At 39.2% G+C, this 14,932-nt stretch overlaps 1 protein-coding gene across 1 annotated transcript; it reads left to right on the top strand.

Moving 5' to 3' along the window:
* The first annotated feature begins 1,734 nt into the window (after nt 1-1,734).
* Nucleotides 1,735-14,684, top strand: tbca (tubulin cofactor a). Its single transcript, XM_063480569.1, has 4 exons — nt 1,735-1,889; nt 8,890-8,995; nt 11,778-11,864; nt 14,395-14,684. The coding sequence occupies exons 1-4, from the start codon at nt 1,837-1,839 to the stop codon at nt 14,473-14,475; spliced, it is 327 nt and encodes a 108-aa protein (XP_063336639.1). The 5' UTR covers nt 1,735-1,836; the 3' UTR covers nt 14,476-14,684.
* Nucleotides 14,685-14,932: the final 248 nt, after the last annotated feature.

Here is a 14,932-nt window from a genome sequence, read left to right as displayed (position 1 = left end):
TCTGGCTGTAGCTCAGGATGTAGAGCAGGCCATCTACCAATATTGTTCAATTGGTGGCTGCTCCAGCATGCATGTCAAATATCCTTGGGCAAGATACTAACCCCAAGTTGCTCTCCGATACATCTGGGTCTGAATGTATGTGTATGTCAGATAGAAAGTACTCAAGCATGGAAAAAAGTGCTTGTATGACAGGGTGAATGAGATACGTTGTATCAAGTTTTGAGTGCTCATGTAGAGTAGAAATGTGCTATATAAGAGCGATTTATTGTGGGGTCTTTAGCTTACTGTGATTTGGCACAATATAAAACATCAAATGCAAGTATTCAAGTACCAATAAATTGTACATGTAAGATATTTCCAAAAGTCTCCATATTATTAAATTATAATGAAATATTATATATATAATGAAATATTTAAATCTTCATAATATTAAACTCACACCAATCAAACAGTGATGGTTGATTAGTTTGGGTGTTTTTTTGTTTTGTTTTTCTTTTAGATTAGGTTTTTAAAGTTACCCAAAATATTTATTTGTTGTATATTGAGAGGCTCATGTGTAATTGTAACTAACATTGTTAATTGGTATTAGTGTAACCAAATGCTTTGGTCCCTTTTAGTATAGAAGGCTTAGGTTAGGCTTGCAAACTTGGAGTACAAGGCCAAGCTTAATGGAAGAGAGGGATCTTTCATATTAGTTACCCTGTACTGTTCCTGTTATGGAAAAAATCTAAATGTTTCCTGTAAATGTCTTCAGTCAGTTTTCTTCAGTGCCGCAGGACTACCTATGCAGACACACAACAAAGCTACTTTACTTTAGACAGTTGAATATGTTTAGTTTTTCTTTCCTGAAAAAAAAAAGGCATCAGGTCAACATTTCAAATGATCCTTTTCTTCGCAATCCCTACCAATCATATAACTACAGATGTAGCTCTGACTGGATTAGATATTCATATTTTGGTGCTTACATAGTATTGATGCCCACAAAGTGATTCTGACAGATATCTTCATTTCCTTACCCAGAGTATCTCAGCTGATTTCTCTTATCTAGAGGGGCAGTAGTTGGCCATTAATTCCTTTGTTACAGCTTCATGAGGTAACCTTACTTTACCCCAAATTTGGGATCACTGATGAGCAGGTAGCTAAAATGGGCTAGCTGTCTTTTACAACAATTATCAGACTTTGTGGAAAACCAACTACATATAACATAGAGCTCCCAGTCTCCATCAGATCCGATAAAAATCATACACCCAGTCTCCCAAAAGGAGTAATTATTTGGAAGAAAATAAGCGAGGTCCACCAGCCTGACATTAGATTTAGTCTTCGTTATAACGACACATAATTGAAAAATGAAACTCTTGCCTAAAATTTAAAAATTGCAGAAACAAAGATATCAGCTTGTCAAACTAACAATACTATATCATAAAATTGATATTGCTAAAGCGAAACGAATTAAATCAAATAAAGTCAAATCTAATATTTCATCAGCAGTACTATGAATAGCAGAAGCCTTAATGGTACTCCGTAATTGCTCCTGATTTAATTAACTTAACCACCATAGTGTTTATTTATTTTCGTCATTCTATGATTTCGGTTTATCGAGGTGTAATTTGAAGAAAAATAGCAAAAGCATGCACAAGAACCAGAGAAACACACTCACGAAACTGTATTACCTACCAGATCTGTCATTCAGACCAGAAAACTCAACAATGAGCTACTCTAACGATCGATTTATCTGCCAGCAGCTCATCATCCTTCTTCCACTTCCACCTGCACACCGTTAACACAGTAAGCTAGCGACAACACGTTACTACCCAGTAATACATTACATCTACAGCCATGGCAGATCCAAGAATACGGCAGATTAAGATTAAAACTGGTATTGTTAAACGGTAAGGCTGGCTCTTCGTTTAACTTAACTAGTATTTCGTATGTTATGCAAGCTACTTATAGAAGCTAACGTGAGGTCGGCGTTTTTGAGCTAACTGAGTTAGCCGGGCGGCCAGGCGAAAACCTACGCCGCAGGTCGAAATGTGTTACCAACGACATTTTAACTTTAGTGCGGTGTTGGGGCGCGGCCTATAGCTAGCGGCTTGAATGACAAGAAAGTGTATTCTGTTCAAAGCGGCTATTTCTTACCGTCGCTTAACCCTGAGTAGCTAATAGTTATAATGTGGGGGTTAGAGTTCACTGTTTGTTCAGACATAGCGCTGTATCATAATTGTAGTGTGTGTAATTCAGCTCAATTCAAAGTGGTGGTCGACTGATCCCTAATGTTAGCTAGGTAGCTAACACACTGCTGATCAAATAAAGTGTCCATTTTCTGGCTGCATTTTAAAACTTCCACGTGCTTTTATCAACTGGGTCACTCGAACTCAAGTTCGTAAACTTAAGTTATCGCAACATAACATTAATTTTAATATTTGTCATTATAAAAAAAAATTCTCAGTGGAAACTCCTTCATCTTTGCTAATTGGAGCTGCTGCATGAAACAGCCCAACGTAGAAGCACCGTTATATTATTATTATTAAACTCTGCGGGTGTGGGAAGCACCTGCTGAGTAAGCTAGCTAGCTCCACATTGATATCATGTTACGGTGAGATGGACTTGGGGTGAGATTTTGCAAATACTTGCATCCCATTTTGGGGTCAGAATTGTTACAGGCAGGCAGGGATGACAACACAGTCTTGACACGTACATATTATAATGAGGAGTAAAAAATGACAACTAGTTAATGAATAATACAGGCCAGTGCACCTTCACTGCACTAAAGTACTGCTGCATATGTACTTTGGACTCCAGGCTTCCTTAAATTGGTAGATGATCATAACTGGTTTAATAAAAACTGTTGTTAAACATTTTTTTTGGTGGGGGGGGGGGCTGGTTCAAGAAACCATTTTTTCAGGTTGTGGATTTTTATTCATACTTATAAGCTACACAAATGGAGAACAACTGGAAGGAGTGAAATCCTACTGGCATAGGGACTAGTTGGTAACCAGCTGGCAACCTTTGATCACTCTGGAAAAATATGTATTTGCAAACCTTTCAGTGAGTGTTCCTGGAGATTACTGGCTGTTGGTGGGTCGCTAAGAGGGTGCTACACTGAAAACCTTGTTGTGATTGCTTTGGTTGCAAGCATCTTGCTGTGGTTGCCCATAGTTTGCACTATACTTTGCATGGAAGACGTTGGCAAGTTAGGATCTTCCATGCAATCTATGAGTAACCAGAGTCATCTTTTAGCAGTTGCCACAGCACCTTGTAGCTTTTCTTGCGACCAGTTTCAGTGATCGCAGGCAGCCTCATGCAACCACTCACCAGCCTGCCGGGGAATACACATTTTTCCCAGCAGGTGGTGGCTAACAGGGCATAACTGACCGGTCTCCAGCCCAGTGTGACTGAGGCTTTGGCAGTCTTTTTCACAGTGACTGCCAGTAACCACAACCTGCCAGGAGACTACACATTTTTCCCTAGCGACTGGTGATTCTCAAGCAGTTGCCAACTGACCCAAGGCCATGTGTGACTGGGCCTTAAATGCAACTCTAAACCTAACTGTAGCTGGTTGCCTGATGGAGTTTAAGAAGTTAAAACCTGGTTTGATGTTGTAAATAAAGTTTGTACCTACCTATCCCTGACCCCTAACCTGCATCAAGCATCATTTAAATTTTTTTTTTTTTTTGAAATTCATAAAACATGTAAGTAAGTTGTTTGCTTAGTTCTTCACGATCACACAGTACACTGGAGGGCAGTGGTACTGACAGTGAAGTCATGTGATTTGTGCACTGTGTTTGTCTGTGGATGTTCTCAGTCACCCAGGTCATCGTAGTCTAAGGAGCTTGGAAAGAAAGGCTTCTGGACTTCTTTAAGTTGCTTGAAGACGTTTCACCTCTCATCCGAGAAGCTTCTTCAGTTCTAGGGTCAAATTGTGGAGAGTCCCCCCCCCCCCCCAAGAGGGACAATGGACCCCCTAATGATCCTCTGCCTAATCACACGAGCGAAGGTGTGAAGACGGGTGTAGGCCACAATCACCCTATCGTGTAATTTACTGAAGTCAGATGGCCCAGGATGTGAGTGGGCGTTAAGGCATCTGGGAAGGGATCTCAGAACTGGATTATAGATGGCAGACAGTTGGTGTCATAAGCCACCGCCTCTGTTCAAAGATGGTCGTTCGCAGTTGACATAGAAGGCTTCTTTCACTCCTAAAGAAAAGAAACCTTACAAGAGAAAAGTTCTTTACAATTAAATTAAATGTTTTTTTAAATAGATGTGAGCACCACTAAACTGTTCTGTGTGCAGTGCAACCAGGACATATTCCAGTTCACAGTTACACCTTCCTTAAACAGATATCCTGTATTACACGCCCTGCAATAAACTTAGCCCTTGTTAAAGGCTTTAATGTAGAGTTTCTGTTTGGGCTTGGTTTAGAGAGATGTTTGTTATGCTGTTAAATTATGTTGCAAACGGCTGATGAATATCTAATGTCTTCTAATGTATGACAATCAGTGAGGACAGGCTAGATAATAGACTCACCTTTCAAATGCAATTAAATTGGAGATCAAGCATTTTCAGGAAAATTTGAAATAGTATTCATAAAAAAAGAACTGAGGGATGTTTCTGGTTTGTGATTTATGAGTTGTTTAAATGACAGAAAAAATTAGGCTAGTTAACTAGTATAAAAAACTGAAAAAAAGAATTCAAAAGCACAGAATATCTTAAATGGACAAAGTTAAATATTGGCAAAACGAACATTTTGTGTATTTTTAGGAGCTTCATGAACCAGTAATTGCAGTTGTACATTATTAAAATAACAATAATAGGTTTAACCGACTTGTATTTCTGGCGGAAGTTAGCAACTGCATCAATGTTTAACATCAAGTTGGCTAGTTGCACACATTCCTGGCAAGTTCAGACATCTTGTATTGTGTTTTAACTTTAACGGTACAACTGGGTGTACAGTAGCTGTTTCGTCCCATTTGTTTCTTCATTGTTTGCCTAGTTTTCCAAATTTTCTAATGAACATATTCCATCTTGATTCTTTCTCTTTTCCAAACTGTAAATCCTGTCTGTAGGCAAACACTGCTCATCTATAATGGTTTAGTTTTCGCTTCACTTCTAGATAGATTTGATATGGGCCTTTTGATGTAGGACCTGCAAACTCATTAACTAGTCTAAGCTGTCCTACTAAAACAGTTGGCATCTATTTCGAGCTTGGCTCCACATTTGTACAATGGCCAAATTTACCATGCTGGAATAGAAAATATTGTAGACATTATGAGGATTCTTGAGATAATGGGCTCAGTTGTCTGTGGGATGGTCTGAGTGTACCTCTCGTCAATCAGGCAGACCTCTAATTTCCTCCTGTCAGTGCTGTTTGTGTAATACGCTATCGATTGCACTTTGATGAGGGTCAGATTACCAATGGGCTCCCCAGTGGTAATGATGGAGGCTGGACATCCCAGAGAGGATAATGTCACAGAGTGTCCAGGAGTGGTCAGTATAGGAGTGGTTAGTATAGGAAAAACAACAATGCAAGGGTGCAGTATTTTATTAGCCAGTATCATCCCTGCTTTCTCTTCTGAGGTTTTTAAGTTGAGTATATTATTTGAACAAAAGACAAGATTTAAAATCACACTCCCTCAAGGCCAACAGCTGTACGTTGACATGAACCTTTTATCAAACTGTTTAAGTGTAGAGTGTCATTGCTCTCTGTCTCTTCATAATCTTGTGTCCTTCTCTTTTAGTCTCTTTTTTTCCTCTGTTCCCAGCTTTTTCACTTCCTCTACCCTCTCTCTCTCTCTCTCTCTCTCTCTCTCTCACTCACACACACACACACACACACACACACATATATATATATGTACGACTTTAGAGGAAACCTGCCTGCTCTTTTAGCCAGGCCTATTTCCAGTGGCTTCTGCACATTCCAGTCAGTGCCTTTCTGCCCTAGCGAGGCGGATGCCCTTAATAAAATGACAACAGTAATTTGCCTTTGTCATTCCGGTCCCAGCGCAGACTACATCGCGGCTCAAAAATACAGTGCTAGAGCAGGCGACCGAATGTGTGTGTCGGCTGGCTTCTAATTCCCTTTTTTTTTTTTCTATTTTCCAGAGAGCTGCCTTTTCCATTAAGCCTGAGGTGGCAGGTCTATTTAAAACCAGCCACGACCCCACCCCTTATTCGCACAGCGCTCCAAGTCTGGGAGAAATAAGAAATTAACATCAGGACTGGAAAGGGGAGGAATGGACATTTTGTTATTAGACTGTCCTTCAGTTTTATTCAAATTATTTCAGCCTTCCTACCTCCATCGTTTCTCCTCTCTTTGCCACCTTCTTTGACTCTTAACAGGTGACATAACTCATTCTACATCAAGCATGAGAGTGAAAGACAGGATCTGCTATTGCATACGGTGCCTGTTTAAAAGCTTCCTGATGGAACCGTATTAGAATGAGTGGTAATTGATGTAAAATATGACAGAGTGCTATTGGCTTCCTTGGCTAGGCAAAGAGCAGTGCAACGCGTAGGGAAGGGTCTCCAGTAATGTGACTGACTAATGAAGGATTACTCACTTACACACACACAGCTGATTTTATGAAAAATGAAATTTGTGTTGTCAGTCCCACCAGCAGGCGCAACCGGAAAAAGACTGTTAGTTGGAAATCATTATCAATAGCTATATTTTCAAACTCCATTATGCCAATCAGGGTCGGAATCTATTTAAGAGATTTAGTTCCATTTGGGCCGTAATTGATAAATAATCAAAATTTATCAATGTACTCAAGCCTATTTTCACTAATAATCAAGAAAAAGAGGCCCATTTACCACCTGACTTGGTCTAAATTAGGGATTGAATTGATGATCAATTAATGTCTAAAAAAGAACTAGTAGCTTCTGGGAGTGTGTGTGTGTCGAAGACAATAAAGGTGGATAAAGGAGCCAGATAATCATGTTGATAAGATGTGAGCTGGATGGCAGTATATAGGTTACACTGATTTCTGTGTGTTTTTCTTTGACATGCTAACACAAAAGACATGAGTGACATGATATAATGTCCTACTTTGCACATTTCAAAAGTGTATTGATAAAAGTAATATGTATGATGTAATAAGATCTTTAGATGAATTCAGGGCAGAGACCTACTATTAATATTTTTAAATAAAGAATGAAATGTAAATGTGTTTTCAGAGGATATATGGCTTTCCTCTCTGCAGTAAAAATCAAAACAAAAAAAGATCTGTAATTGTCCAAATTCGTCTGCCACAGGCTCGATTTTCCAAAGCCTTTGTTAGAAGATTGGAAATCCACTGGGATTACTCAATTTTAGAATTTTTAAAATTCTTTAGTTAGCTTTCCGTTTCTATTACCCATTTTTCCTATGTATGTAAAGGAGAGAGTTAAAACATTTTAAAAAGAACCAGCCAAATGTAATGAAGTAATGCAGTTTCATGTGTTCAGCTGACATTCATATATGATCACTAGTTAGATTAGGCGAAATAAACCCTCCCGGCATTGAACCCCCTCAGCTTTTCCATTTATTCCATGCAGAATGCTGGAAGTTGCCAGACAGAGCTACATTTATGTGCGTATATAGATTAGAGATTAACAAAATATTTGATGATTACAAAGAAAATTCTGTGTTTGTTGGTCAGCCTTCTCAAAAATGACGATTTGCGATTTTTGCTCTGTGACTGAGAAGTGTGTATATATATTCATTTCTTTATTTTCAGTGCACAAGACAAACGTGAACTTGGGCTTTCGAATCCCTTCTTTGGCCATTATGGCAGAAAATTTAATTGAATCATTTAGTATTATTATTATTATTTTTTTAATCTAAATTCAGTTTAGTTTAACATTTGTATCAGTGTTATCCTGTATGTAAGTTTATGATGTTGCAATCTGTGTACTTGTCGTTAAATAAGAATCAGATCTCACTCACTAGTGACGCATTCATATATTGTAATATATGAAGTTAAATAATATAATTAGTGAATACTGTTGACTGCAAGATGCATAAGTTCGAGGTTTAAGTGCTGCAAAAACAATAAGAGGATACAAAATGAAGTGCATGTTATACAATTGATATATTCTACCATTTTAGAGCAGGCCAGACCATGGACATCAACTGCCCCCTAAAGTTTTTTTTCTATAAAAGTTAACAAAAAAACAATCAAATATATTATATTAAAATATATTGCTGGCAGCTCACTAACAAACACTGGTGTACAGGCTAAAAAGCCCGATGTTTCTCTGATGATTGTAAAGAAAATAAAACAAAACAAATTTCCAAATCTGACTGCAGATGAATGACAGTGTTGTGCTGTTTAATCTCAATTTTAAAGAGTTTAATAAACTCAGTTTTAACAAGTGCATAAAAATAATAAAACCTCATATACTCATATAAACACCATAGTTCTCATCCACATTATTTTCAGGCTTAGATCTGCTATTTATTAAAGGAAAAAAATGTTATCCGGTTTAAATTTAGTGTAAAGTGTTGCTCCTTTCCAGAAATAAAATGTCTTTCATGTAAATGCATCCTATTTTAGTCACTGTTAGAGCGCTGTGTAAATGATAAGTTGAATTTCAAAGCATTATTTAAGGGTGATCTCCACTTCAGAGCAGTGAGGAGAAGTGATGTGTTTGCTGCGTGTTATTGAGGTGTGTGTCTTGCCATCCTGTGGGAGATGATCTCACTGTGTCCTCCTCAGTCACAAGAGTGTTGGGGAGAATGAGGATAGATGGCCCTGTCTGTAAAAAGTGACCATCACAGTCTGCTTTTCTTGGTTCAGCCTATATTATCCGTCTGAGAGGCTGTGCGTTTACGTTTAATGTTTGATGGAACAACACTGTATGGCTGCCTTTAACCGTGTCTTTTCCCGTCTTCTTGTTTCTGTGCAGGCTGGCCAAGGAGGAGATTGCGTACATAACTGAAGCGAAGCAGCAGGAAGAGAAGATTGAGCGCCTGAAAACAGAGGCGGCAGATGATTATGTCATCAAGAAACAGGTACATTTTGCTTCTTTGATGCTGTACGGCAATTATGTGTCTTAATTTGAAAGCCTTTGAATTATCCATTTATCACCACCTGTTCCTTCTGTTGATCTCAGCCAGTAAAGTGAGGGAGGGTTTTTGCTCTCGCATAGTTAGGGAGTGAATTGTGTCTTGATAATTTGAGTAGCCCTTCGTTCATGTAATGAGGTCAGTCCACAGTGATAATGAAGAATTAGGTTTTGAGAGGAGAATCATTAGTGATTTTGTAATTTGCTTGATTCAGATGTAATTATATCATGTTACTTTAAAAGAGTTTGATAATTACTGACACATGCTGGTAATTTAGTGTCCCTAACAGATCACTGGCCCATATCCCGCTCTCCATTCTCACTGTGCCTGCATCCCTCCATCATTTGTCTGTACACAGGTTGTGGAATTTTCTCACTCCAACATGTTTCTTATGTCTTTTAAAATATTCAAATTCAAATAATATAATAATATTAACGTTAGCTAGCAAAATGGACAGTCGTGTGGGCAGTTTTTGAGCTTTTTTTGCTTTACTTATGTATGACACAGACATGTATGGATATTGTTTCTTGTAATTCTAAACATTTTCATTATACCACTGTATATAATCAGATGGCAAACACTTGATGGTTTATAAACGCCAAACATCAGAATGATATATACATAAATATATTAATGTGTCATCTTTGCAAGCTACATAGTCAAGGAACATAGAAACCAGTTTAGTTTTAAAGGTTTTGTCCTTGTGAAGCACTGCATCACTTTTAGCATTTTTGATATGGAAGCTGGAAGTCTGGTTCTGTTCCATGTGCACATTTACCCTTTCACCACAGCAAGGTCCAAGGTCTGCTTCTTTGTTAGACTGGACCAATCCTCTGCTGATGAAAACAGTCTCTAGATATGGTGTCCAGAGCTTATAATGTCAAAGCCAGAAGAAGAATTTTCTTTTAAATTTGGCACATAAGCACTCAACTTTGTCACATAGCACTGTGCAGTGAACCCAGTTGTTGTCCACCACCAGCGCTACTTGCCAAATTTGGCTTTTTACCATTTGCTTCTTCACAAAATAATATTGAAGTTAAAGTTAATGACACTACATCACTGTTTTGATCTAGTCGAGGAAATCTGGTGTGTGTTGCGGATGTGGAAGTGATCAGGGTGATCAGGTTTGCTGTTTTTTTTAAATAAATAAGCAGATGGAACTTTTTGATTCCATGTGGTGTTGCAAGCACAGAGACATTTCAGTTATGCCTCAAAATATATAAACAAATCATTACCCACCGTGTACAGAAAATAAAAGGAAATGGCAAAATAATTTAAAATCGGAGCGTTGCGTTATGCGTTCTTTATAGCCCTTATTTTGTAGGCTAGCGAGGGGGTTTATCAGCTTTAAATGTTAAATGAATTTCTGAATTTGCCTTTAATGTGTGTTTAATACCTGGGGGAAACTAAATTCACAGCTTCTCTTGATGTCTTTGCTTCATTCCAGTATCACAACGATAAAGAAATAGTGTGAAAAAAGGTAAATAATACAAATATTTCAAGATCCTGTCAAGAGAGCCTGATACACATATATAGACAAATATGAGTTTTGCCTATTACGGTATTTTATGGTCAGCTTACACAAGATTGTTGGAAGGACGTGGTTTTTCATATAACTGCCCTTTATTTGGGCTAGTGTCCGCTGATGCGGATCCAAACTTGATTCAGACAGGGAGGAACTGAACCACAGATATCACATCTGATTATGTTTACGGCTTCCATTAAAATTCAGTGTGTGTGTTGTTTTGTTTGTTCATTCATAGAGTGGCAGCTCAGGCTGAGCAGCAGGCTTGGTTGGTGTTAAATGGGGAGATTGGGAGGCCAGATGGATTATGGTTGGAGATGAGAGGTCTGAGGCAGGATGGATTACAGGTTTTTATTTTAATGGAATCAATACGCTGTAAGTGTCATCTTTATCCTGTGCTGATGGGATCATTCCACTGAACCGGGAGGGCACCGTGACTTTTCTCTGTTTCAGTACTCTTTTGCCTACTCTAGCTTACCTTGTCACATCTAGATGGCAGCCAACTTGACAATTTGTCCACTATTTTTCGGTATGTCAGTTTAGGCACTTGGATGAACTTGTACGCCATCAGGCAGGCAGACTGTTAGTGTGCATAGCCGTGTAATGTACACATGTGCAACTGAGTCCATGTTTTGACTTTTTCCAGCTCGACACAGGCCTAGCTGAGGAAGCATCTGTCATGAGTGACTGTGTCTGACAGTGTTAGCCAGCTCCTCTCCGCTCTTTAGGGTGCCAGCTGGGGGAATTCCACATTAGCCGCGGCTGTGAAAGTACCCCAGGCTGCAACACAGTTACACTGCAGGCGTAGTAATACCTCTTTACGCCTGATCACAATGCTCTCGGCTTATTCATCCAGGTGTGGAGCCAGATCGAGGTGGTCCCCCGCTGCCCAACTCCCGGCCCGATCAATAACTCAATAACATTTTTCATACTGCCGGCTTGTTGAGAGATGTTAACCACAGCAGAGTGCATGAGGGACACCCTGCATGTCACTGCCAGGAGTAAAGCTACAGCACAATCCAGCCAGTGAATACACTTTGTCTAGCTGTTCAAATTAATGGTCAAAGCTTGGAAAATACATGTTCAGTAATGTGTTGACTTTTGTGAAGACCTGTAATGAAAACTGGTAATAGGAGCAGTGGCAGGGGTTTTCGGATTAATAAAGGTGGTGATGGCACTGATGCGGTCTCTGTGTGGTTTCAGATGGAGGTGTTGCAGGAGTCCAGAATGATGATCCCAGACTGTCACCGCCGGCTGGCCATAGCACACGCAGATCTGCTACAGCTGCTAGTAAGTACCACCATGAGGTGAACAAAATTTTCATAAAACAACAGGACACAAGCTATTGTGATAATTAATTCAGTTGGACTTCTAATATCTCATGGCCTCCCTGAAAAAGAATTTCATGCCATGCGTTTGTGGGTAGAAGGAAAAAAGGTTCAGCTTATTATACTTTTAAATTCCAGCATCAAGAAAAAATGGTTAACCCCAGCATTCAAGTTTTATTTTTAATCTTTTTTTCTCTTTTGTATGTATCACAATATCTAATAACTAATTGTGTGTTTCTTAGTAAAGCTTCATTAAAATTGCAGATTTGTAATTATAATTGTATGAAAGACACACAACTCTCATACTCTTGCTGATGAGCATGATCAACACCTGGATCATGCTTAGGAATCCCTTCCTGTCAGGCATCATTTCACTAAAATAGTTAATAATTAAAATATTAATAATCAAAATAATTAATAATAAAGAATGAAAAGGCCTAAGATCCCCATTTTAATGTGTTTGGATTTCAGTTTAATGCCAGATCTTTAAAAAGTTGTCTTTCTCAATGAGACCAGCATGTAACAGAAGAAAAAAACGATCATGGAAAAGACAACATCAGGTTATGGTTACTGTTGTGATAACAAGCTACATAGCTCCCTTAATGCTGTACCATAAATAAGCAAGGATGTAGTAGTAGAAGTAGTAGTAGTAGTAGTAGTAGTAGTAGTAATAATGTTCCTGTTAAATTTACTGCCATGTCACAACAGGCCTCCATGCCTAGAGCCCAGTTAACCACAGTTTGCTAGGAAAAAAATTAGTTTTCCTTTACTGGTTGTGAGTGTTTACTGAAGGTTGCTCGCAGTTGCTCTGAAATTGGTTGCTAAGCCCCAGTCACACAGGGCCAGAGACTTTATTTTGAAGGTGAATGGTCATTTTTTAGTATGCATTATTCCTTTTTCAAGTTTCACTACAGTTTAGTAGTTAGTTAGCAAGTATTTGCAGACAAATCTGCATCTTCCATTCAAATTATGCAGGACCGCAACAGACTGGTAGTGACAGAAGCAATCATAAGGAGTTTTTTTAGTGCAGCACCTTGTGGCAACTGATTTCACCTACTGGCATCCAGCAACCATTTGCCAGTGAATTGGAGAATGCAAATTTGAATGCACACTTGTGACCAGGGGTTGCCAATTGGTCTCTAGCACTGTGTGGGTGAGGCCTAGCAGACACTAAAAGCCCTTTTCCACTAGTACCTACTCAGCTCGCCTTGACTTAACGCTGTTTCGGTCGTTTTCCATTACAATCATTACCACCTAATGTGCGTAGTGTCCTTATAGCAGTGCCGCCAAAAGTCCTGTGATGTCATTTGTATGCGACACAAACACCATAACAAAAGTGGACGTCGAGGCGATTGTACACCTGCTGCTCAGTGTATGGCTTTTTGTCACACTTGGGGAGCAGGATGTTGTTTTTTGTGCAGCCTTTTCCCTTGTTGCCGGATTTCAAAAATGGTGGTTTTGATTTTTATGAAGGACTCTCATGACCCAATAAGTGACGCCACTGACTGGCCAATTGGGGGAATGCTGTCTGTTGATGTCACGTTTTCGGATCGTCTCAGATCACTTGGAGCCCTGGCTAAGTGGGTACAAAAAAAGTAACTGGTGTCAGGTACTCCCACCTAATGGTAGACCTTAACCCTGGAGAACCCATGGGGTCAGAGCCGACCCCATTGGTTTTCTAGGGAAACCATGGGGTCAAATTTGACCCCATGGGTTCTCCAGGGTTAAAATTCAAGTCGAGCCATGCCAAGCTGACTCAAGTACATACTAGTGGGAAAGGGCTACAATTGGCTACAGTTTCATGTCAGGACACCTGTGGCCACATATTTAAAGTATATCGTGGTATCCTGGATATTCCAGTGTTGAGTCAGATTTTTTTTCTTTTAAATGTGTGTAGACTTAATGAACTGATCATTAGAATAAGCTCAAGCACCACACTTTGCACTTATATACAGATATATATACAGTATATATACAGCCACAGAGCATGCCAAACCCTACAGGACTTAAGCTGATATGGTGAGAGGCAAACATCAGCATGGATGTCTCAGGGTCATCGAAATTAATGCAGAGCAACAGTCAGACAGCTGAAGGTGTGAGTCACTCACATGGGAGCTGAATGCTGGGCAGAGGGAGCTAACCTGAAATTAGCAACCTGTCCCCTTCCCTGTTACTCATCCTCCCTTCTTTCTTCCCTTCAGACAGGCATACGCATATGCACATGCTCATCACAGGTCATTAGAAGTGCTGTCACTGTGGTGACTACCAGAGGAACGCAAACACACTTCAGTGTCAAGTTTTACCTCATATCAACCCTTCCTGGATGAATTTGGTTCCTACCATTATGATACAGTTTGAAATATTTCCTCAAGAATGCTTTTATATGAAGACAACAAACCTGTTTGTCTAGTGAAGACAGTTGTAACTCCTTCTTTGGAAGTATAGTAGATGGCACTAAAACAAAAGCTATATGTGTGTTTGTGTGTTTTCAGGAAACAGAAGAGGAATTGGCTGAATCAGAGGAGTACAAAGAGGCTAGAAGCATATTGGACTCAGTGAAGCTTGAAGGATGATTTCTGATGCATTTCTGTTCCCACTGTGAGATTCACTTGCTTAAATGTCCATTCCTTTCGTCAGGCCTTGTTTGGAACCGTGGAGGCCAACTGAATCCATTCAAAGTCTCTTTTCTTGATGTAATTATTTCTTTTCTTTACTGCTAACGTGCCACCACATTTTGATCACGCTTCTCCTGTGTGAAAAAAATAAAATAATTCCACAATAATATGATAAAACCTTCAGTTTATTATAGTAGATTAGTGTAGTGTTTTCTTTAAGTGTTGTTTGACTTTTTATGCACTGTTTACACATTGAAACTGGGAGAAACACATGAAAGTTATCTTTTGATCTCATAGATTAATGAGATTAATGGCATTAATAGCACAGTGCTGTTATTCCTGTTAGCAGCAGTGAAATGGACTGTGTCTTGATACCTACAATAAAGACAAGAGCTCTTTTGGTAACCCTGTCAGT

Source organism: Pelmatolapia mariae, linkage group LG7 (genome assembly GCF_036321145.2).
Source record: "Pelmatolapia mariae isolate MD_Pm_ZW linkage group LG7, Pm_UMD_F_2, whole genome shotgun sequence".
NCBI lineage: Eukaryota > Metazoa > Chordata > Actinopteri > Cichliformes > Cichlidae > Pelmatolapia > Pelmatolapia mariae.
The sequence above is the reverse complement of the archived record's forward strand: the minus strand, read 5'-3'. Positions and strand labels throughout refer to the sequence as shown.

Coding starts and splice junctions, on each gene's coding strand:
- tbca (XM_063480569.1), top strand. CDS start 1,837: ATGGCAGATCCAAGAATACGGCAGATTAAGATTAAAACTGGTATTGTT. Junction 8,996..11,777: donor ATTATGTCATCAAGAAACAG/GTACATTTTGCT, acceptor GTGTGGTTTCAG/ATGGAGGTGTTGCAGGAGTC. Junction 11,865..14,394: donor CAGATCTGCTACAGCTGCTA/GTAAGTACCACC, acceptor GTGTGTTTTCAG/GAAACAGAAGAGGAATTGGC.